Genomic DNA, 25,851 nt, shown 5'->3' with positions numbered 1-25,851 from the left:
ATCTTGTGAGGCAAACAAAGGTTGGCAGGTAATGGGCGATGCTGGTCCTTGATCTATTGCAGCTAATGGTGTCACACTTGTAACTGTGGCTTTATTTAACCACTCTGGATAAACTGTGCAATGTTAGATAGGTATTTGACTTTTAACTAGTTTAGAAAGAAGGGAAACCTAAACGCTTTTAGGTTTTTTTTCTCAACAGCCATTTAAGCCAATTAAAAAATGTCACAGAACATACCAGTGTCATTTCTAACTTCAGACTGCGAAAGCGTCCTACAGCTTACCCCCAGGTTCCCCCACTGGACAGCCTCTTAATGTGATCAAAGGTACAAATACACCTCAGAAGCAGACCACAGAGTGTGCTGGGGCTTGCAGACTAGTTCAATTATGAACCTGGCACAAGGCAGCAAACATAGCACACACATGGCCCCACTGTGCATGTGCTTTACATACTGACTCATCTACAGGTCAGATCTAATAATCGGATCTGACCTGCAGAGGAGCCAGTGTGTTGTTTATGCTATTATCATATTGTGTAATAAAAAGAAAATTACTTCCTGTATTCACCTGTTGTAACAGTTTTTGTGCCGTCAGTCACCTTGCCGTCAGATAATTATTTGTTAAGAGCGAGACATTTTAAATGAGAAAAAGAAAAAAAAGTATTTCTTTGTGCCCTCCTCTCCCTGTTAATGCCCTACCTGGGTCCCTGGCAAAACTTTGTTAGATCCGCCCCTGCACAGTCACCAGCTGTCAGCTACATAAAAAAAAAGGATCCTGGTGTTATTTGTCTCTCAGAAACAGTTCATAACTTCCCTTCAACTCATTCATGTCACCTAAAAGGTAAACCTGTTTCTCCTTCACCTGTTCAGCTCTGATGATTCAGTAAGGACATCTCCTGGTTTCATCTTCATGTTTCCCTCTCACCAGATATACAAACCGATATCATGACCAGCAGCTTTTACTGCTGTGGCTCCAGCAACAATCAGCTGATACTAGAAATTAATATTAAATAAATTCTAACAACAGCTGATCAAGCTTAAACGTGCTGCTGTTGTTTAGCGTGACATCCGCCGGTTTCCTCTTTCTGGTGCAAAGTGGGCGATAAACAAACAAGAGAGAAAAGCCGATCAGCTGATCATTGATCAGGTTCATGATTGAAGTGGAAATGGGGGAGAATGAGAGAAGAAGAGGCAGCTGTGCAGCAAAGACACAGAATGACTCCAGCTTTGTGTCTTTTTCATTGTAGCTGAAGTCCGGGACAAACTGTGCTCCTTTTTACCTCAACACGAAACGCGCAATATTTTCTCTGAATACGAGACAATTCCGTTTTTTACGGGACGGTTGGAAACTCTAATAACTAACCTTATAAATAAAATAAGATAAAACAAGTTCAACATCATAGCACCCGCCCAGCTGTATAGAAACTCCATCATGCTAGCTAGCACACAGTACGAGTTATTGTAACTGACTGTAAAAAGTCAGCATAACGAAAATAAATTCCACCTAAACTTGGTTTATATCTGACCCAGATAGACTGCAGTCATAACTTCTTCCCTGAAGTTCAGTTCACCGCCTTGGGTCTCTGCTCCTCCTGCCTTTCCCTCATCCACCTGCCAGCGTGTTGGACCTGCTGGCCTCCACCACTTGCTAATGTTACTGAATCTGTGGAAGCTCCGCAATAGCCACGACCAAACAACTGAGTTAGTTTTTACACATCTCCCGGCATCTGGCCAATCCACCACCTTTCAGTGTTTATACCGTTACGGGAAAAAAACAAAAGAAAAACCATCGGCCCATAAAAACGAAAAATCACCATCGGCCCACCGGGCCAGTCCAGCTATGGGGACCACTGCTCTAATGAACGCCATTATTATTATCCATTGCAAACATGGTGAGTTACTGGGAGTCAGAGGAGATTCTAGGTTGAAAATTTACAGGGGCTCAGCATGATTGCATTTGATCTAAAATGGACTGTGGAATTCATCAATATCTCATCACGGTAACTTGTGATGTAGTCTGTGATCACTTTTGCAGTAAATTAGTTCTTTTCCTTCTTGCTCAGATTGCCCACACAAGTTCAAACTAACTTGTAAATAACATCAACTAATCACATAAGTAATTTTCTAACACCTACCACCACTTTCATCAAATTAAAAGTGAACTTGAAATTAAAAATAATATGAAAATAAACTTAATTTAATGTCTGCATATACTTGCACCCATGTTATGTGTATTAAATCAGCCGTGGCTTCATGTATAGCAGCAGCCTCTGGATGAGAATAGCAGTGACGCTAATTAAGCTCTCCCACACTGCATTGTCAAATATTTATACCCCGATATCAGCTCGCCTGTCAAATGATTACTGCCTGTCACTGGTGAAGGCACAACAAGTGCAGTGTTTTATCTTCAGTGTCTCACAGTCTCACAGTGTCTTCCTGTATCTTTTTTCATCTACGTATTTTTTTCTTGTCCAGGTTTTTGTCTATATTTTCACTTGCACTTGTGTGAATGTCTGCTTTTATTCCTGTTTGGATGCGTCATTCTGTCGCTCTGCAACTTCTTTGTCATTTTTCATGAAATGCAGAAACTCTCAACTGAATAGTATAGAATATCCCTTTATTGTCATTGTACATGTACAACGAAATAGTGAGTGCTCCACACCAGCTGTACCGGAATAGCATATAAATGGTAGACAGCAGGAATAAGTAGCAAACAGGAGAAATATATACAAACAAGAAGGATATATACAAAAACAAGAAAAATGTATGCAAAAATAAGACAAAGGCACACATTAGAGAACAAGTGGGAAAGTGCTTGGAAGTAATGCAAAGAAAAGGCTTGATATGAATAGTCCATATGCGAGTGACCTATTGTCACTCAGACCAGGTTAGTGAGGTGAGTGGGCAGGGGTGGGGTGATAATGTTTATTGACAGTTCGAATGGCCAAGGGTAAGAAGCTGTTTGTGAGTGTTTTTGTTGATTCTTGATCCCTTTGTGCTTTGTTTTTCTATCACTTATAAGGTGAACAGCAGTTGCAAGCAGTGTTTTATAGAAGGGCAAGCAGAGCCGATGACCATTCTTTTATTTATGCTGCAGAATCAGAATCAGAATACTTTATTGATCCCTAGGGGAAATTATTTAATGCTCACCTCGTCATCTACATTATCACCTTTCTGCACTTGCTTCCTCCAGTCTGCACCTCTTCAACCTGCCTGTTTAAATTATCTGGACACGGCAGGAATAGATGTCTCCTCTCCATCATCAAGACTTTTCGTGTTAACATGCTAAAGGAGTTCTTAAAGTCATCTTCACACTACACTATAATTCCTCTATAGCATACATGCTTGCCAGGGTTATCAACTAAGACAAATCCATCAATAAACAATACATATTACAGAGCAATTTGCTCATATGGTCAGATTATCCAACGCCAGAGGGGAGATGGACATGTCCATGAAAATGAAATTATAGGTTGCAACCACAACATGGGAAGGCAACAGTTTGAAATGTAGGAAAGAGAGAGTGCTTTCCTTTTAGTATGTTTTAACTAATGCATTTTTATATTATACTGCAAGCACTACCGTCCTTGCTTGCCATCTTGAAACTTCACTGGTGAATAGGGAGTAAATCAAAGGCTGTAGCAGCAAAAGGTGATCTTGTTTGACTGAAATCAATTTAAAAAATTCACATTATTCCTTTGATCAACCAAGTCTACTACAATGCACTTTGCAGTTTACCTGGTACAATAGTTGTTACATTTTTGTACTGACTGAATTTGTAAATATTTACCTTATCTTATTGTAGCTGGGACGCATTCTGTGTGTACTTATGAAAAAACATGCTGTCCTTATAAGAAAAAATGCTGTCCATGTCTCCACCAAGTATTAGGCATAGTTAGTGTAAAACCAGTTTGATCTAACTATGGTAATTTCGATTTGGCCTCCTTGTGCCTATCTAGCAATGTTCTGTAAGTTTTAAAAAGTAGGATAAAGTGTATCATTTTGCAATATTCCCAAATTGGCTGCAGGTAATGTATAGTATAGTAATATTATAGCCAATGCTGCTGTAAAGCATCCCACAATGGTAGGTGTGTTATATGTCATTGCTTTACTTTGTCCCTTGTTTAAAGCATGAAACCATAGCAATCAAAGTTGTTGTGTGGTATATATGCTGAGGATCGCAAGTTCGATTCCTGCCTGGGGCGTCTGTATCCAGTAAGGGTCCTAAGGCTAGACCCCCTATGCTAAGCAAGCCTACCGCAGACATGAGCGAGACAGATAAATATGAAGGCATGCCGGCTCGGACGTCGCCCGGATCAACAAGGTCCGCGTCAGATGTTGAGGAACCAGGGCAGTGTTCCAACATTCAAAAGAAGGGACTGCTCTCACAGCTAGAGATTGACGAGGTACAACACAAATGCTACGGCAAGGAGTCAGGACGCCAGGTCAGGGGGGAGATATCATCACCCCCACCCGAGATTGGGTACATAGCCCCAAGTGCGATAGGAGAAGGATCGTTGAGTGCGAGAGGAACTGACCTGAAAAATAAGATCATGGCCAAGCTTGAAACCTGGATCCCCCGTAGCCGGTTACCAAGATTACGTGAAGTACCCTCAGATGTTAATGCAGCACTACGGGCAATACCTACAACCACGATTACCGACACTAACAAGCTGATCTACAATACGGCAACAGTGATCAGTGAGATGCTTGGCTACAAGTTGAACAGCCACAACGGAGTTCAACTGGAGTTCAACCATGGAGAAGGAGGCTAGAGGGCAAGATCAAAGTAGCACGGAGGGAGGTTAGCCAACTAACGGAGTTGCAGAAAGGTGCGACAAATAAGGTGCCTAAGAAATACAGCAAGCTGTCCATACCTGAGGCCTTGGAAACTGCCAAGCAAAGACTCACAGCCTTGGCCAGCCGCTTGAGGAGGTACACCAGAGAGATAGAAGGCAGGAGAATAAACCAGCTGTTCTCCACAGAACCAGCAAAGGTGTACTCTCAGTGGCAAGGGAACAATAAGAGAACAGCACCACCAAGGCTGGAGACGGAGCAATACTGGAAGAGCATATGGGAGAAGGATGCAACCCATAACGGCAATGCTCAGTGGCTAGAGGATCTGAGGGCAGACCACAGCGACCTCCCTGAACAGGGTCCAGTAACCATCACAGTGGCAGATATCCAAGAAAGGGTCTCCAGTATGAAGAGTTGGACAGCACCAGGGCCCGACATGGTTCACGCCTACTGGCTGAAGAAGCTGACTGCACTCCACGAGCGTCTGGCAGCACAAATGAACCAGCTGCTAGTTAACGAGAGACACCCGGAATGGCTAACCGAAGGTCGGACGGTCCTGATCCCCAAGGACCCCAAGAAGGGACCGGTCCCCTCCAACTACCGACCAATAACCTGCCTCAGTACTACATGGAAGCTCCTGTCAGGCATCATATCGGCTAAGATGAACAGGCACATGGGTCAATACATGAGCGGGACACAGAAAGGGATTGGCAAGAATACCAGAGGCGCAAAACACCAGCTACTGGTAGACAGAACAATCAGCCGAGACTGCAAGACCAGACTGACCAACCTGTGCACTGCCTGGATTGATTACAAGAAGGCCTATGACTCAATGCCCCACAGCTGGATACTGGAATGCCTAGAATTGTACAAGATCAATGGGACCCTAAGAGCCTTCATCAGGAACTCAATGGGGATGTGGCGTACAACACTAGAGGCCAACTCCAAGCCCATAGCACAAGTCACCATCAAGTGCGGGATCTACCAAGGAGATGCTCTGTCCCCACTGCTGTTCTGCATAGGCCTGAACCCCCTCAGTGAGATCATTAACAAGACTGGCTACGGATACCGACTACGGAACGGAGCAGTTGTCAGCTACCTCCTGTACATGGATGACATCAAGCTGTATGCCAAGAGTGAACGAGACATCGATTCACTGATCCACACTACCAGGCTATACAGCAATGACATTGGAATGTCGTTCGGACTGGAGAAGTGTAGTCGGATGGTAACAAAGAGAGGGAAGGTAGTCAGAACTGAGGGGATTGAACTACCAGAAGGCAACATTGCAGACATAGAGGACAGTTACAAGTACTTGGGGATCCCACAGGCGAATGGGAACCAGGAAGAGGCCGCTAGAAAAGCTGCAACCACCAAGTACCTGCAGAGGGTCAGGCAAGTCCTGAGGAGTCAGCTGAATGGTAAGAACAAGATCCGGGTCATCAACACGTACGCCCTGCCCGTGATCAGGTACCCTGGTGGGGTAATAGGCTGGCCAAAGGAGGAGATAGAAGCCACTGACATAAAGACAAGAAAGCTCCTTACCATGCATGGAGGGTTTCACCCCAAGTCCAGCACCCTGAGGCTGTACGCTAAGCGGAAGGAAGGGGGCCGGGGACTGGTGAGTGTCAGCACCACAGTCCAGGATGAGACAACGAACATCCAAGAATACATTGGGAAGATGGCCCCAACTGACAGAGTGCTCAGGCAGCAGAAACCCAAGAAAGAGGAGGGAGACGAGGAACCATCATGGAAGGACAGGCCCCTGCATGGTATGTACCACCGGCAGATAGAGGAGGTGGCTGATATCCAGAAATCCTACCAGTGGCTGGACAAAGCTGGACTGAAAGACAGCACAGAGGCACTAATCATGGCAGCACAAGAACAAGCTCTGAGCACAAGATCCATAGAGGCTGGGGTCTATCACACCAGGCAAGACCCCAGGTGCAGGCTGTGTAAAGATGCCCCAGAGACAATCCAGCACATAACAGCAGGGTGCAAGATGCTAGCAGGCAAGGCATACATGGAACGCCATAACCAAGTGGCCGGCATAGTGTACAGGAACATCTGTGCCGAGTATAATCTGGAAGTCCCGAGGTCAAAATGGGAGATGCCCCCAAGGGTGGTGGAGAATGACCGAGCTAAGATCCTGTGGGACTTCCAGATACAGACGGACAAAATGGTGGTGGCTAACCAACCGGACATAGTGGTGGCAGACAAACAGAAGAAGACGGCCGTAGTAATCGATGTAGCGGTTCCGAATGACAGCAATATCAGGAATATCATTGTTAAGTTTGCAGATGACACCACAGTGCTCGGACTTATATCCAACAATGATGAGACAAACTATAGGACAGAGGTGCAACAACTAGAGTCATGGTGCCACGACAATAACTTGGTCTTAAACACCAAAAAGACCAAGGAGATCATTGTAGATTTCCGGAAGAGGGGTCATAACAACCATCTGCCTCTCTTCATTGGCAGTGAGGCGGTGGAGAGGGTGAGCAGTTTTAAATTCTTGGGGGTAACTGTGACCGAGGACCTGTCCTGGGGCAACCATATCACCTCAGTTGCACGGAAGGCCCAACAGCGCCTCTACTACCTGAGGAGACTGCGGAGCGCACACATTCCCAGATCTCTGATGTTGAACTTCTACAACTGTGCCATCAGCAGCGTTCTGACGTATGGATTTCTAGTGTGGTTCCCCAGCTGCACCAAGGCCGATCACCAAGCACTCCAGCGGGTGGTGAAAGAAGCTGGCAGAATTATTGGAACAAGTCTGCCAGAGATCAGTAATATCTTCCCCACTCGCTGTCTGAGGAGGGTGCACAGTATCCTGCGGGACCAACATCACCCTGCGCGCCACCTTTTCCATCTGCTGCCCTCAGGGAGAAGGTACAGGTCTATACAGGCCAGAACATCCAGACTGGCCAACAGCCTGTATCCACAGGCTGTGAGGCTCCTGAACTCTCTGCCCCCCTCTCACGGACAATAACCATATCCAACTTCTTAATAGCAATGAACTGGTCTGCATTGGTGCATCATATCTTTATTCTCTTCCCCCTCCTGCCCCCCCCCCCCCCCCTCTTTCTTAAATAGATAACTATCATATCTGATATCATATCTCACAGTACAATAATATTGAATGGGTTGCATTGTTGTATTTTGTCATGTTTCTCAGGTCTTTGTCTGAATTTCTACGAACATTATTGCTAAGGATTGTCTTATTGCATTGGAGTCACACTGGGTTAAATATGTACACTTGGGTTTTAAGGGGTATTTATTATTTTCTTCTTTTTTTTGGGTTGTATGGAAGCCCCAAACGCAATTTCATTGTTCTTGACAATGACAATAAATAAATAAATACTAAATACTAAGGAACACGAGAAGCTGGAGAAATACCAAGGGCTCAGAGAAGAGCTCGAGAGGATGTGGAAGGTGAAGGTAACGGTGGTCCCCGTGGTAATCGGAGCACTAGGTGCGGTGACTCCCAAGCTAGGCGAGTGGCTCCAGCAGATCCCGGGAATAACATCGGAGATCTCTGTCCAGAAGAGCGCAGTCCTGGGAACAGCTAAGATACTGCGCAGGACCCTCAAGCTCCCAGGCCTCTGGTAGAGGACCCGAGCTTGAAGGATAAACCGCCCGCAGGGGCGTGCTGGGTGTTTTATATATATATATATATATATATATATATATATATATATATATTAGGGGTGCAATGATACACAAAATTCACGGTTCGGTTCGGTTCGATACTTTGGTGTCACGGTTCGATATTTTTTCGATACAAAAAAAATTTTCATGCCTTTTTAATTTGTCATTTATTAAAATTCTAAATATATATTTTAACTCAAAAGTACAGTTTTTAAATTTAATCCTAACCCTTTTTGCGTGTTTTTTATTTTGACAGCGAATGCGCACCTGCAGACCACTTATGTGCAGCCCTGGTTATTTAGCTCGTCATATTGCAGCCACAGAAATTCTTTTGTCCATGAAACCATAAAGCTGCACTTTCTTTTTGCCCTATAGTCTGATTTGTCATAACTTCTCCGTTTTGTGGTAAGCTTTTCTTTGGCTGTCACTTCTTCACCCTGACCTGTCTTATTTGGCTCAGCAGAACTAAAATATATATCCTGCTGCTTTTACACACTCACTCACATAAGCTCAGCGATTCTCTGCGCGATCAACCTCTCACATGTTTAAGCTTGCTGCAGGAGATTTCACTTGTCATGTTTGCATAGTAAGCTAACGATTAATAAGACGATGTCAGAGGAATTGGTGCACAAATTATCATCACTCACAGATCAGTGCTGTTGCTCTCTATACACAGTTCGCACGCTTGCAAAGTGAAAGCAAAAAAACAAGCGCAAATTCAAATGCGATTTCAATATGTCACATATTGACAGTGGCTCACCGATGCCAATGACATAATTACCCAGCTACATTTCTGAAAGAATGCAAAAGCATTGACATATATGTTTCCTTCCTACAATAGCCCGACGGGCAGGGAAGAGATAGATTTTGGTAGCCCGACTGAAAAAAATCTCTAGCACCGGGACGTCGGGCTAGCGATATTGCAAGCCCTGTATCTGATTGAGGAATCACTCATCTTTGGAAAAGAGAGTTTATTACAGAGAAATGTCTCTTTCCAAAATAAAAGCTATACTATCCGCTTCTTCTGGGCTATATTCTCAGCAGCATAAGGAGAATCATGTGCTAACAGCTGTCTAAATGACTCGGCTAAAGTTAGTAGCATGCTTGCTGTTTTTGTCTTTGCACTAGGATGTAAATGTGCAGTCATATTCGTTGTGTTCCCACTAGTGCTTTCAGGTTAATCTTGTTGAAATGACCTTAACGCCACAACACGGCAAATCTCCGTTAACGAGCTACCGCCGATCGCCCCGTGCATGGGGCTAGACGGCCAACACGTTAACGAGCTAACTGCGCTAACACACTAGTTCCCACCCATGTAATTGAGCATTGCATGGCACATCCAACATACTGTTTTACTTTAGTCCATGACTCGCTTACCTTCAGGGTCATACGTCACATGAAAACCAAAATAATTCCAAACGCCAGATCTGAATGAGGGTGGGGGAGGTCCATGTTGCAAGGAGAGCTTAACTTCTGTCTTGCTAGCTTGCCCTGCGCTCTTCCTTCTGACTATGCTGTCTGTGTTGAGCACTCAGTGGATCTGCGCTCGACAGTGCAGCCTAGGCGGAGTAGTCGAACGCAGATTCACTGAGCGCTCAACACAGACAGCATCGTCAGAAGGAAAGTTGATAAAATAAATTACAAATGTTGTACTGTTCGATACATACGCGTACCGAACCGAAAGCACTGTATCGAACGGTTCAATATCGATACGAATATCGTTGCACCCCTAATATATATATATATATATATATATATATATATATATATATATATATATATATATATATATATATAACAAAAGTAGCCAGGTTATAAAGAAAGAGGTAGATGGTAATTTTGTAGGTTTAGTGTCAAGAAAATGTCCCACAGACTCAAGGCCTTGCTCCTGGGTAATATTAGTAAACAAAGATCCAATATCTAACATGCTCAATATGATATCTGCATCAGTTGGTGGGAGGTGTTTGAGAAAAAGCCAAAAGTGAGTTTTATGTTTTATGTGACTGACTTCCTCCTCGGAACTGAGATAGAGTCCATGGACAGTTCAGTGGATCTTTTCTTTTTTCCCCAGCATGTGCGATTGAATTTGGATCTCTTCTGGATGGGGGTTCCAAGAGAGGAAACTCTATTTTGTCCAAAAAAATAGGATGTTTAGAGTGGTTGGGGAACTTATATTGTGACTTTTTCTTGATCGTAGCAGTTGAAGGAAGTCTTTGACCTGGATGTGCAGTTTTGTGCAGATTATAAAGACTGTAAACTGTATGTTTTACTTAATTAAATGCTAGATTAAAAAATACATGTTTTTTTATATTCAGTAAACTAATAGTTAATAGTAAAGAATATTTTCCTGTTACAGATGCAATTACTGGGTGAACATTGTTTGATTGCTGGATGGACCCAATCTGTCATCATAAAACATCAAAAGGCTACCACAGTGGATTGTTTGTCCCCTGTGATATATACAGCACAACTCTGCTTCAACAAAGTCAATTCTGTGTTCCTTTTTTGATTTGACTTGTAATAAAAAAAGACTTCAACTGTGCGGTAATCTGTTAAACTGCGAGGGAAGGCACACACTGCGCTGCCTCCTACTGATGGAGATATGGATTTATATCAGTTAGCGGGCACCCAGGTGTACCTTTCTGAGCTTTGCAGTAAGTGTACCTGTGAGAACATCCTGCACACGCACACACAGCACCTGTCATCCAGGTAAACTGTTCTGCTCTGTCTGACAGAAGAGAAGGACTCTGTCACAGTTTCAGTTTTCACTGTGTCTGTCTAAAAGTTTGTCATCCATCATGGGAATGAAAGAGAAGGCTTTTTTCTTATCCTTATATTCTTGTGCTGAGTTTTCATATCCGAAATGCATTACATTATTCTCTGCTACCCGTCTGTCACTTGACACACAATAAAAAGTAAATGTCCCCAGGAAAAAGTAGAGAAAAAGAAAGTTACATTTCAGACAGCATCAACTAAAGCTGAACAACGACATGCCATCACTCAAGCTGAGCGTATCTAAATCTGTGAGCAATGTAATGGAGTCTGTGTTGGCACCAGGTAGACATGACCCCAGCTTATTGCGCGATAGACTAACAAAGCAGCAAAAATGAAGGTTCTGAGTTCAACTAAACTTTTCTTGAGGTTCAGAAGCACATTATTCAAAGTGCTGCAATACAGGAGAGACGCGTTTCTCTGCATTTGCAAATTTGTGTCAATAACTGCTGATGCTCTGCAGTCTGCTGCACATACTGTATGTGGGTGCAACAACTTGTATTTGTAAGCTACACAACAGTCGAGTGGTAAAGTCTGATTCAGAATGATGTTTCTGCTTAAACGAGGGACAGAACTTAATCTGTAACATGAAACGGCTTTTATTTAAAGTACAAATGGGCATGCACACAGGAAGAGATTGGCAGCTGTTGAAGAAATGACTCCAAGGCCTGTCTCTCAGTTTGCTGTGGTGGTGTATTTATTAAGTATCCTGATGTTGGGTGGGTTTCCAGTCACAGAAGAGTGGGTGTAAGTAGATGAACCAACCCAGAGACATCTACAAGAATGCTATTTATGCAGGAGATTACAAGCAGGAGTAACTGAGATTGGTGGAATGGTTGATAATTATTCTATAATTATAAAGCACAAAAAGGTAAGACACTAAAGAGTCTGGTCACTGGCCATGTGTTACCAGGCTCCAGCAACAGCAACAAAGATTAGTGTTAAAGAAAGTGAATGGTCATGGGAACAGGGGTCACACTCCAGGAGATGGGGAACTTCCTGGTGGGCTGCAGGGACTATTCATATTAAAAACTTCATATTTATTGTAACACAATGAAGCCATGTCTGTCTTAACAGTATTTAACATGGCAAATTGCTTTACACGTGTCAAGTGCTCAACCTGTCTAAGGTAACACTAGCGTTTGTGTGGAATTATTGTCTGAGTTGAGGGCAATTTTTTTTCTTATGGCACAACAAGCAGATCTTGATCTGGACCTGCACCGAGGCAAAACGGATGATGATCCTCTCATCCAACTGTGAGTAACAAGCGAGCAAGCAAGTGAGCTGGCCTCCAAACTGTTGGCATAACTTGAGAGTTTTAATCTTAGTCCTGATTTACGCTATGCATGACTGAGAAAAGTCATCACCTTGCTGCTATATGAATATGTTACGCCCCTAGTCTAGGCGGGTAGGGACGCACATAAGGTTGGAGGAGAGAGAGACAAATCCCCGCCCTGGTTCCCAAGCCAAACATCCAAACCAGTTGTGAGTAAAAAAAGTGATTTTATTTAAGGACAAGAAGCATAGCTCCAGGGTGAGCCCAGGCCAAAATAATAAACAAAACCAACTAAGTCCCACCAGAAAAGACTAACTAAACCCTAAGAAAGAAAAAAGAACAAACAAATGACAGAGCTATCCCTCGCTCCCTGACCAAGAAAACAGGAGAAAACGATTCCAAAAGAAAAGGCAGCTCACCCCTTCCGCTTCAGCCCACGAGTGCCTAAGCTCTCAGCTAATGCACTAGGAGCGGCTTTTACAATTCACACTCCCACAAATACACAAGATAAACACAGGCTGGGAAAACCAGGGTCAGGACTGCGACGGCTGTCAGGCTACTCGCTCGTTCCACACTCTCTCTCTCTCTCTCCCTGGAGCTGTCAGAGCGGCTTTTTGAATGTGGTCACCTGTTCCATGGTCCAATCAGCTGCTCACTACTCTTCATTAGGGGAGGGACCTGTAAAGAGTCTTAAACACAGTAAAGAGACACAGAACAAACAGCCCACACAGTGTTCTTATGGCCACAGCCGTAACAAGGCGGTACTGTTTGCACTCTTGTATTTGCTTAAGCTGGAAACTGTTGCTGTGATTTTGATGTATTTGATGTCATTTCATGCATTCAATTGATTGCAGCTACGTGCTGTGCAGTGACTGACACTTGCATACAAGCGTAATAATTTCTGTAGAGGTGCCTATTATTGGAAACCCTTATTTTCTCACTGTGAAAATAAACAAGAAAAATGCTTAGCTGTTTACACCAAGTGCATCATAGAAAAAATAAACAAAACATCCCATTTAACGTTTGAGCACATGTCTGTGTGCGGAAAGCAAAGCCCCGTGCAAGTCTCAATTATCATGGTGTGTAATTGCAGACTGAGATTCAGTTCGTTGTGGAAGAGAATAGATTGAGGATGAGAGAAAGGTCAAAGAACGGGGGAATGCAGATGTAGGTGTGTTATTGTGTAAGAAGGCAACCAGCTGAGACAGTGATGAGAGTTTATCTAGAAGGATGATGATTTCAAGGAAGGAAGGAAACAGTTCCTATTAACACACAATAATAACATGGACTGAACCACCACTCACAACCACTAGCACTTTATATAGCCTCTGTAGAAACTATCTACACCCTCACTTATCTTAACTGCACTACTGTATGGCTCTGTGTAAATAATCATTCTGTACATACGATAATTTTTAACCCTACAACCCTTTAACTACTACAACTTGCATAGTTCCCATTTCTGTATAGCTGTATATCTCAGATTTCTGTAAAGTTATTTATTTCATATTCTGTATAGTTTTTCATATTTATATCCTGTTCATATCCTGTACATAGCTTGTACTCACTACATTAAGTGATTTTAAATCTAAACTACGAATCCTTGAGGCCAAGTCCATAACATGCAACTGTTTCAATTAGATTGATTGTCATTTTAACTGACTTTTTATTTTATTTGAATTTTATTGAATTTTATTTTTATTTTATTTGTATTCTTTCACTTATTGTTGCATGTGTGTTGTTGCTGCCTGTGTTTGAGTAATTTCTGTAACTGTGAGACATCTGCTGCTGCCTATCTTGGCCAGGTCTCCCTTGAAAAAGAGGTTTTTAATCTCAATGGGATCTTCCTGGTTAAATAAAGGTTAATAAATAAATAAATAAATAAATAACTACAGCCTGTACATACTTATAGTTATAGAATGACATACTTCATACCGTGTACATTGTAACATACCATAATAGACCCATTTCTGTAATATACTTACATATCTATATTATTGCTAATATATATTGTAATATATCTATATCACTAAAGCACTTCTGGATGGATGCAAACTACATTTCGTTGCCCTGTACCTGTGCATGTGCAATGACAATAACGTTGAATTCTATTCTATTCTATTCTATTCTAAGTTATTTAAAAAAGAGCTCTCAGCTCTTGCTCTTAAGTTGATCACATGAATTAGTGGTGACATGAATAATCTGAACTGTAACTTGGATCTGTGGATATATTCATGTCGATATTACACTGCTAACCATGTCTGGAGATGATTGTCGCTGATCTATAGAGCTAAACTGGCAAAACTGAGATAAAATGGCATGTGTCAAAACACAATAATATAATTTTATTATAATTTTCTAAGTTACATTTATACACTTTATTATTTACTTATTGCCCCAGGGCAGCTGTGGCTACAATGTAGCTTGCTATTGCCAGTGTGTGAATGTGTGTGTGAATGGGTGAATGACTGAATGTAGTGTAAAGCGCTTTGGGGTCCTATGGACTAGAAAAGCGCTATACAAATGCAGGCCATTTACCATTTACCACTGAGTTACTGATATGATTTTTCCTTTTGCTGTATTTGCTCTTAAATTCTGTTTCTGTGGTAAAATGTTTATTATTAATTTCTTCTTTTTGGACTCTTCAATATTTTTTGATTTTCTTTTAAGACAAAAAACCTCAAAAACAACAGTAAAAAATCTGGAATAAAGCTGTAAGAGCTGGAAAAAGGGTAACCTCTTATTCAAGAGGCTTTTTCAGTTTTGGAATACAAAAGGTTGAGAGACCCAGGTGTTTGACCTTAGCGGAGGTTGTCCCCTTTGGAGTTGGTCGATGACCTGATAGTGCGAGTCATTAAATGAGCCAAGGTGTGAAAAAACGCGTTGCTCATCACTATTACCCAGGCTTAAGGGTTGAAGCCACTGTGAGGCCTCCCCAGAGCTTATAATGTGGCCTATTCAACAGAAGATCAACAGAGCGAAAAGTGTGAATGTGAGGCTGAAATACCCAAGAAAGGTTCTCAAGATGTCTGATAGCTGGTCATGTAAGCCACCACTTCTGTGCAAAGATTGTTGTTCGCAGTGGACATAGATGGCCTCTTTTAGTCCTCTTTCAACCCTTTCAAGTCTTCTCAGGGCAAAATGTGAACATTGACATCCTTAAGAGTGCAGGTGTGCAGCTGAGTCTTGTCCTGTTGCATTGGCTCTATTTTGTGGAGTGTGTTTGGTTTCTCCTCTGTAGAGATCCATGCACTCCTCACTACACTAGCCACCTCACCACTACTTTTTTTTAAATCTATTTGGTTGGGTATAAAGTACACTGGGATAAAAGCGTTGGAGAAAATTCTCTAGATTTTCTCTGGCAAATCTTCAACACAAAACATGACAACATTGTTCCATTTGTCATTCTGTTTCACGCTAGCTAGTGCCATCTGAAATAGAGCATAAGCACAAAACAACTGCTCACAATAGGAACGGTTAACCCTCCATTCGCATCAAAAGACAGGAAAGTAGGAAATACAAATGAAATGATACATAGACTTCTTTTTCACACGACTGGAATAGCACAAAGTTCATATGTGAGCTGAGCTACATGACATAAAGGACACAGTGTAAACAACGTACAGATTCAAATACAAAACATATACATATAGTGGTGTCTGCCTTTGAAAACATACTTTTTGAATGAGAACTGAGAGCACCCTTTCTTCTTCTGCAGGAAGAGTAAGAGAGTAAGTAGCAGCCAGGCGCTGATAATCAAATGCACTTGGTTAGCTGATCATCAGCGTTGCCACCTTTTAAAGAAAGAGATATTTTGGCAGTTTGGAGGCTTCAGGTGTGTGTTTAGATAATGCCACAATCAGAAGTGCACATTCACCCCAAGGTCAGACTGTGCAATGTTCACATAAACTGCAAAAAAAAACAAAACACAAACTACATCTCAGACTCTACAGACCTCAGTTAGCATGTTAAATGTTAAAGCTCTCTATACACCTTATATCATGGTGGCAGAGGGGTGATGATTTGGGACCTAGACACTTTGCAGTCGTTGAGTTGACTTAATGAGCTCCTTTAGATCCTAGAGTTGAATGTGAGGTGATTTTTTTCCGACGGCTAATGCTTGGTTGAAACTCGGTCACATGACAGCATAATGATCACAAACATGGAAGCAACTCTGCAAAAGAAGGGCTGAAAAAGACAAGGATGTGCTGCAATGGCCCAAAGTCCAGGCTCAACCCAACTGAAATGATACAACTGAACCTTCGAGTGAGCTGTGCATAAATCAATGCCCCCAAACTTCAATGAACGGAAGCAACGTTGTGAAAAAGAGTGGGCCAAAATTGCATCACAATGATGTGAGAGACTGATAGTCATACTGAAAACGATTACTTCCTTCTATTGCTCCAAGTTAATGAATCATGGGGTATGCTTCAATTTTCACAGGGGTTTATAGACTTCTTTGAAAACATTATTTTTCACACGACTGTAATAGGGCAAGGTTCAAATGTGAGATGAACCACATGACACTGTCTAATACAGTGTATTTTACCCAAATACCCCATTTATAAGTTGAACTTAGGTTGTGAATTGTTTGATATAAAGAGTTTTTCCATAAAAGCTGTATTACTGCTTAGCTAAACAGTGATCTGGATTAAAAGAACAATACCTGAGAAGGCCTTTCATCCTTTACAACCCATTTAACTGAACTCTATCCCTCTTTAAAAATGTAAGGCCTAGTGCTGAGTGATAGTCAGTGTGCAAACCTGAAAATTAAATTGAGTAACAATTCAAAGTTTGCTGGATGTAAAACACTGAAAAAACATTCACTGGTGAAGGCACACACAAGGGCACTTTCTCCACCAAGCACCAAGCAAGTCTCACATTTGCTGACAGTCACTTTTGAAGTCAAAGGGACTTATCTCAAAATTTATTTCCATCTCTGTTTCATTCAGAGGCTGTAGCAGCAGCTTCATCTCATGGACTTCAAACAGAGAAAATAAAAGTGACTGATTAGCTGCAGTGGCTGAGTCCTATAAGCTTGCATTTACAGACACCTTCAGTAATGCATTCACACAATCTGTGAGTATCTGGGTAAAGGAAATAAAGGAGTTTCCATCAAGAAGAAACAATATTGTTGTAACATAGAAAGCTGTTTCCATTGACCCCTACAGTAAGAGGTGATGAATCTAGTAGTGCGCACACATATACAGACGACAGCAAAAGAACAAGGTTCTTCTCTCTTTCTGTCTCACAGCATCCAAGCACACAGCACCCTCATTTTTACCCATCTCTCTCCCAGACACACATAAGTACACAAAAAAGAAATGAGCTAACGTAAACAAGCACGCGCACACTCATGGATGCGCACAGTCCTATCCTGCCTTATTTTTAGCTGTTCCCCTACCCAGCCCTGACCTACATCACAGCATGAATAAAGCAGCAGAGAGATGAAGAAAGTGAGCTCATATTGGGAAGGGAAAGGGTGGAGGTGGGGTGTGGTGTCTGGGGCAGAGAGATGGGGGTGTGGGGAGGGAGAAGAGAGGCAAAGAGAAACACACACACACATACACTCTGGCAAAAAACGAACAGAAAAACGAACCGCTTCTCCTCCATCCCCCCGCTGTGAAATGACAGTTTCAGTTCTGTCAGCAGACCTCACCTGCAACAATGCTCCCAGAGGAGGCAGCAGAGGGCAAATACACACACAGACTTTTCCAAACACAGGGGATGCAGGGCCTTAAAACAACAGAAAAGTCTTGCCTCAGGCTTGACACCAGAGGGTCGTCTTGCTTTAAGCGAAAGCGAAACAAAAGCAGCGAGTGCTCGACTTTGAGTTATTGAGTCTCCGTGTCGGCTGTCATCAACCTTTGAACAACAGTTTGGCACCTTTTGCCAATAAAGGTTAATCAAATGAGTAAGCTTTTTAGGCGGAGCAGTGCTTCAGGACAAGATGAAAATTAGATTCGGGTGCTGTCGCTCAAATAAGTTCCATGTTTTTGATGCAGGAGATCAATGCTTTTTTTAACACCGAAGGCCGGCGAGCCTTTATATGCCTGAATACATGATCGGCCTCTCTTTGTGGAATTTAACACTCCTACTGTGCACTCTCCAAGGATGAAACTCACCGAGAAAAAAACCTTATGGGTGTTGCATGTAAGGCAATTACATACTTCATACGCATTCATTCTATTGTAAGGGGAAAGAGTGAGCTGAACACCTCGAGGCTGGAATGTATTTATCCAAGGAGAGGATATGGAAATGCTGTCCTCACGCTCTCCTTCCCTTAAGTGGTGGAAAGGCCTGTTAGCCTCGGGAAACCGGTTCTCTTCTGCTCACATCCGCATAAATACTCGGCACTGTACAAACGCACGCGCGCAAATTTAGGGCTCCCTTCTGCATAACGCCTCCCTTGTGTGTTTCCAATCCCATTTCATCAGCAGTCATCCAGCTCTGCTAATGCTTCCCCGAGCTCCATGTTTTAGTGCTCATACGATGTCTTTCAAGCTACATTAGGAGGAGAGAGCCTGTGTGTGTGAAGAGAAGACGTAATATATCATGATATTAGCTCCACATAATAGATGTCAGCAAAGATGCTGTACTCCCTGCTCTCCTCTGTCCTCTTCAGTTGATATGTCCTTATCTCATCAGCCTTTTCCTTTCCTTTCTCCTCCTTGTTGAGATTGCTTCTGGTGTGCTCGATTCACAGTCAGTTGTCATGCTCTCTCTCTCTCCATTGTACTGGGCATGACCATTCCATTTAAACCATACAAGCAGTACTTAAATTTAAGCGTCTTTGTTTGTCTGAGGTTTTTCGGTGGGTGCAGTTTTGGTTGTGCAAAACTCTAATTAATAACTTGTGCATCAAGATGGGGCTCAGACACCTTTCCTTTGGGAGGTGATTAAAAGCAATTTACTTGTTAGTTCCAAAGGAGTAGGTGTGTCTTTAAAGAAGCCTAAAGAATTATTAACCCACTGCATATTCTCTCTTTGTCCTCAGATATTGATGAGTGCGCGACGCAGATGCACTACTGCCAGTCCAACACGGTGTGCGTCAACCTGCCCGGCAGCCATCGCTGTGACTGTCTACCAGGCTTCACCAGAGTGGACGAGTACTCTTGCACTGGTGCGTCTGCATGCATGGAAATATGTCACTGACTCACATTAAGGACTGTCATCAAAACTGACCAGTAGTGTACCGGTGTTTAATGACTTCATAATTTCTGAGTTATAAAGAAAGTTTTTTGTTTTAGAAATTAAAGCATCTTTGCAATTGACTTGTTGAGCACGGATCAAACAAGAGTTATCCAGGGTGTAATGTGCGATGGCAGTGGAGCTAGCTGACAGTTTTCCTTTGGCTTGTGAGATAAAAGAAAAAAAATCACCTGACCTGTAGCAAATAGCAAGTTGTAAGTGGTTATGACTACTTTCTTTCATTTATTGCAGTCTTGCCAATGGGATCTGTGGCAATGTTGTGTGGTCTGTTGGCTTTATTAATTGAAAATTTGGATAGATTGCCCTAAAGGTTTGCACAGGGATTCTAAGTAACCAGAGGATGGAGCCAGGAAATTCCCCTAATCATGCAACTTTCTCTTAGCACCACAAGCAGGCAGCCATTTTGGTTTACAGTGTCAGCAACTTATGGATAACTGATCATCCTGATAGTATTCAGTGCAGTTCTTTACGACCAGATATATGCAAATATATATCTCTCAAGATACGCCTTACTTTCAGTCTTAACTAGATATTGTATTTAATGCAAATCCGTATGTATGCTAATACACTCACTGCTAATCATTTTCACCCACCCCAGTACCTACCCCTGGCTGTAATACTGGCTGACTTGTGGTATGCTAGGTTTACCTAATGAGTAGAGTCCCATACACTCCTGTGCTAAAATGCACCATTATAAAAAGCATGTTTACAGCCCAGTACAGACTATCCTCTGTGGATAGTTTCCCAGTTTATAACAACAACAGTGGGGATGTTTAGTTGTTTTGTTTTGTTTTTCTAATTCATCCATAAATTCCTCACCATCTAGTTGGATGTCACTTTGATTGGCAGATGTCCCGACACAGACAGCTGAGTGTTGCCTGCTAGGCCTCACCTCTGGTAATTGGACTCACTGAACTGCATCTATTCTGTGTCTGTGCTGCGTGTTCCTTTCTGGGAAGTTAAATTATATGACAAATAATATGACCTGCTGTTTAATTTGGCCAATCCCAAAAAGTGATGGAAATTCTGGCATTTAACTAGCATGTTACTCTGGACTAAGAATAATCCTTTAATCCTTTAATTGTCCCACAAGGGGAAATTTGGTTGTAACAGCAGCCAAAAAGACACATATACAAACAAAGCGTACACAGGACACAGAACAGAAACATACACAATTTTTGTTACATATTTACATTAAGGACAATGGTTACTATATACAGAGTACTGTACAGTTATTAAATTAAATAAAAATAACTACAGATCAGAGGCAAACCAGGTTGTAGTGCGAATCGGTTAATTAACTTATTGCAGTTACAGCGCAGATGTAAACATCTATGTTTGTTGGGAGCAGTTCTGATTGTACAGTTTGACAGCTGCAGGGAAGAAGGACCTGCGGAAACGCTCCTTCGTGCATCTAGAATGCAGCAGTCTGTCACTGAAGGAGCTCTGCAGTTCAGCAACATCTACATGCATGGGGTGGGAGACTGTGTCCATCAGAGATGTTATTTTGGCCAGAGTCCTTCTGTCTCCCACCACCTGCAATGGGTCCAGGGCTCTATTTGGAAGCAGCACGTCTCGTCTCTCTATATACTGGACTGTAGTGGAGATGACAATAAAGTTTACTTTGACTTCAGCAGCAAGCAGGCGCGCCGAGGGCTCTCACGCTCACTTTTCGTGTATAGAATTTCAAAAATACATCGGTGCAAATTATAAGTCTGTATTATAATGTCTCGTGTTTTCGTGTTTGTTGGTTTGTTTTTATTTTGTTTTGCTTTGCTTTGCGAGTTGGTTATTAGATGCTGCTCCAGCCGATCAGAGAATCCCCCGCCGCCCCGCCCTCTCCTCTCTGCGCCGCAAGCAGCAGGTGCACCTCGCAAACGAAGGGCGCCCTTACTCCCAGCAAATGGGCAATAGAAAACCGATCGGAGCCTATGCCATTCCTAATATGCGCTGGCTGACGTTGGGGCAGCATAAGTACGAGCATTTTTGTTTTGTTTTGCCGATGCCCGTGATGCCACCCCCCACCACGATGCCGCCCCGGGCAACCGCCCATGTCGCCCGTATCTAAAACTGCTACTGGCCACCACAGAGTCATGGAAGGTCTTTAAAAGTGCTCCCTGGACTCCAAATGACCTCAGCCGCCTCAGTAGGTAGAGTCTGCTCTGGCCCTTCCTGTACAGAGTATCAGTGTTGTGGCTCCAGTCTAGCTTATTATTCAGGTGAACACCCAGGTACCTATAAGAGTCCACTATCTCAATGTCCACTCCATGGATGTTCACCGGTGTCAGTGTGGTGGGTCTGCGTCTCCGGAGGTCCACCATCAACTTCGTTTTCCCGGCGTTGATCAGCAGGTGGTTCTGCTGACACCAGTCAACAAAGTCCAGAGTCCACTGTCTGTACTCTGAGTCGTCCTCACCTGTGATGAGGCCGACTATGGCAGAGTCGTCAGAGAACTTCTGTAGGTGGCAGCGTGGGGAGTTGATGGAGAAGTCTGCAGTGTAGAGGGTGAAGAGGAACGGTGCCAGCATAGTTCCCTGTGGGGCCCCCGTACTGCAGACCAGCGTATCAGAGACACAGCCCTGTGACCTCATATACTGTTTTCTGTGAGGTAGTCCAGTATCCACTGGGACATGGGGTGGTCCACTCCCGATAGCTCCAGCTTGTCTCTCAGAAGTTGTGGCTGGATGGTGTTGAAAGCACTAGAGAAAAGAACATGATCCTCACAGTGCTTCCAGGCTTCTCCAGATGAGTCAGAGCTCGGTGAAGGAGGTAGATGATGGCGTCCTCCACCCCAATGCCAGGCTGGTAAGCAAACTGCAGTGGATCCAATGAAGACCTCACCAGGGGGCGCAGATGGTTTAGAACCAACCTCTCGAGGGTCTTCATCAGATGCGATGTCAGGGCTACCGGCCTGTAGCTGCTGAGGTCCTTGGGATGGGAGGTCTTTGGTACCGGTACCACACAGGAGGTCTTCCACAGCTTCCACTAAATAACCGATATGAGTGTGTCATTGGAACCATGCAGAATGCCGCTTACAAACCAAGCTTGTTAGTATTAGCTGATAATTTAGAAATCCACCTGTTCATCTAAATTTCATGCCTCAGGATCCAAAAGACTAACGTGGTGGTGAGATTAATGCTGAGGCTTCACATTGTCAAGTTAAAAAAAATGGGTCGCTGTCACAGTCTATATTTAGTATATAGACTATGGTTAAAATACATACCATATTTCAAGGGGTTTATGCTGCCAATCTGGATATTGAACTAAGCAGCTAGCTGTCTGATCTGCTGTTTCACCACCTTTTCAGGTCTGTCTGCTGCAAAGATACAGTAAAGAGCAACACACAAAAATAAATGACGGTGACTCAGACTGTACTCGTGACTCTGTAACATCTGTTGAATTTAGTTCTCCCGGAAAGAGATCCACGAATTAAAATGTCCCAGATTATTCATATAATGTTATTTTATGCATAACGGTAAAAAGGTTAAAGCTTCTTTCCTAACCATAAACAGAAAAATCATGAAATCATGAAATATAAATCTACAACAGATAATAACTATAATTGTATTACTTTATTTTATAGTTTTATTTGTAAAGCACTTTTCAAAACAGAGTTCAGTGCTTCACAGTTCAAATAAAAGCCACACATTTAAGATATGTGTATATGTTCAAACATACAGGCACATAAACAGACACATAATCAGCCATGCTGGCAGACACGAATTCCAACAAGTTGTTGCAAACTATGGCCAAAAATGAAGGGGGGGAGATTAAGGAAATGCTAACCTATAAAAATGAGTTTTCTGCTGTCATTTAAAAGAAATAACAGAGTGAGCCAAACCGATTCACTGAGGAAAGCTGTTCCGCAGTTTGGGCGCAACAACCTCAAAAGCATGATCTCTGGTTTTAAAATCAAAGCGAATGACATTTAGGAGACACTGTTTAGACGATGGGAAAGGCCGGCTACACTGAAAAGGTCTTAGAATCTCTGTTATATAAGCAGGGGCCTGTCCATGTAGAGCTTTATATGTTAATAGCAGAATTTTAAAGTGGATCCTAAATTTCACTGCAAGCCAGTGAAGGATTGCAAGGATAGGTATAATATGTGACCGCCTGCTAGTTTTTGTTAGTGCAGAATGCAGCAGCAAGGCTGCTAATTGGAGACGAGCTATGGAGGACTGAGAGACACACGTGAAAATTGAATTATTATAATCAAGGAGAAAATTAAAGTGTGAACAAAAAGTTCAAGGTGATTGAATGACAGTAAAGGTTTGATTTTTACAATATTTCTGAGATGAAGGAAACAAGACTGTGTGACCTTTGGTTTTCAAAATTCAGGTGTTGGTCAAAGATGATGCCAAGGTTTTTAACAGATACCAAGGTTCATGTTATTGGTCAGGGGAGTGATGATTACATCACTAACCTCAGAGAAATTGTCTGGGCCAAGCACTAGAACCTCAGTTTAACAGGAATTGAGATGAATGCATTTTGAATACATTCTTTGAGGCAGGAGAGGCTGCCAAACTATAAATGTTTATCATCTGCATAGGTAGGAGATTCCATAGGTGCATATAAAGAAAACGGAATTGGTCCAAGGACTGAGCCCTGGGGGACTCCACATACTAGCAGTGCAGATGAGGACATATGCTGATTAATATGAATTCTGAAGTGTCTGTTTGATAAGTAGAAGAAAATCATTTGTGAGCACTACCAGTGATGCCAACCCAGTTTTGTTTGTTAATACAAGTAGCATGATCATTAGTATCGAAGGCTGCAGATAAGTCAAGCAGGACTAAAATGGAATGGTCTGTAGCTGTCAGGTAAATATATATAATGAAAAGGACAATGTCCATCTACCAGTTGGACATGGACATTGACACAGCTCGATTTCTCTCTCTCCTAGTCAAGGCGCTTGTTTACATTTTGCTCTTGAGGAGAGTACACAATAAAAATGAATGAGTGATTCTCGTAATTGGGTCCAGATAATACTATGATTCCCATGTGTGTCAGTAGCTCTTAATATTTGCTGCAGCTTTCACACTGACTCATGCTGCTGGTCTAATGATTCACATGCATTTAAAAAAAAAAAGCATGTTGGTGTCCATCAGCCACCAGGCACTGCTGCTTTGCAACTGTCCTGCTGAAACTTTTACTTCATTATCTGAAATTAAAGCATACACAGAAGTGAATGCAAACTGATAAATGCCTCAGCAGTTGTCTTTTTAAAGCTTTAAAGTTCAGCGTGTGATGGAATAAGAATGGCTGATTGCTGCCATTTATTCATTTAATGGCTTTTCTACCCTAGATATTTTTGATTAAAATGAACAAACATATAACAGCATTGTTCCCCGACCTTCTCAGAGGTATATGTCAGGACAAAGTACGGAAGCAGCTTCAGCAAAATATATGCCCACTTTTAACAGCACAAATGCTCCGTTTAAATGTAGATCTGTAGATTTAAAGCTGTTTTACAGTATACATTGCACTGACTACTGGTCTAGCATAGCTTGTTTAAAACGTTCCTCTCTTTCCATTAGGTAGGTTACAGATTGCCCTGTGCATTTTGCATGCACTTGCAAAGGCAGACTGACAATACCGAGGTAATGGGTGTCATCCCTGTTTGCTCGAATGTTTTTCCTATTGCTATGTGTTTTAAAGATGTATATTTATTCATGATTTCAAAGTAAAAAAGAAATCATTGTAGTAACTTGTGTCTTGCAGGCTACAGATTGATCCTTTTGTTTAGGGCAGCATGTTTTCTTAAGAGTAAATAGAATGTGCTTGGTTGCTGCTCAGTGTTCCTCCAGAGAAAGTGTTCTTTAATTAGCTCGCAGTTGGCAGCAACGCAGGGACAAGGATCCATGGACAATCAATCCATTTTGCAGCTTGTAAACTGTCCTGGCAGCTGACTGGGAGCCCAAGGAGCACTCTCTGCATCTGCTGGGAGAGATAAATCGTCTCGCTGTCTCCCTTTTCAACCTTCCTGCTTTTCCTTCAGCTTCTCCCCGGGGGTGTCAGATCTTGTGCATGGATGTAAAACAGAGTTAGCGTTCACAGCTTAAGGTGGTGACTGCTCATATTTCACAATGTTAATGTGATTGCACTTTAGCTTGTGTAATTGGTTGCTTGTGCTGGAATCTGTAT

The 25,851-nt window shown here is 42.5% G+C and overlaps 1 protein-coding gene across 1 annotated transcript in view; it reads left to right on the top strand.

Annotated features, from left to right (window-relative positions):
• LOC101466791 (protein kinase C-binding protein NELL1) overlaps nucleotides 1-25,851 on the top strand; it is a 305,527-nt gene that overhangs the window by 185,746 nt on the left and 93,930 nt on the right. Inside the window, exon 13 of the mRNA XM_004571054.3 lies at nucleotides 19,493-19,618. Within this exon, the coding sequence (XP_004571111.1) occupies nucleotides 19,493-19,618 (126 nt within the window). The remainder of the gene's footprint in view (nucleotides 1-19,492; nucleotides 19,619-25,851) is intronic.

The sequence above is a fragment of the Maylandia zebra genome, linkage group LG1 (genome assembly GCF_041146795.1).
Source record: "Maylandia zebra isolate NMK-2024a linkage group LG1, Mzebra_GT3a, whole genome shotgun sequence".
Classification (NCBI taxonomy): domain Eukaryota; kingdom Metazoa; phylum Chordata; class Actinopteri; order Cichliformes; family Cichlidae; genus Maylandia; species Maylandia zebra.
This window is presented reverse-complemented; position numbering and strand designations above follow the sequence as displayed.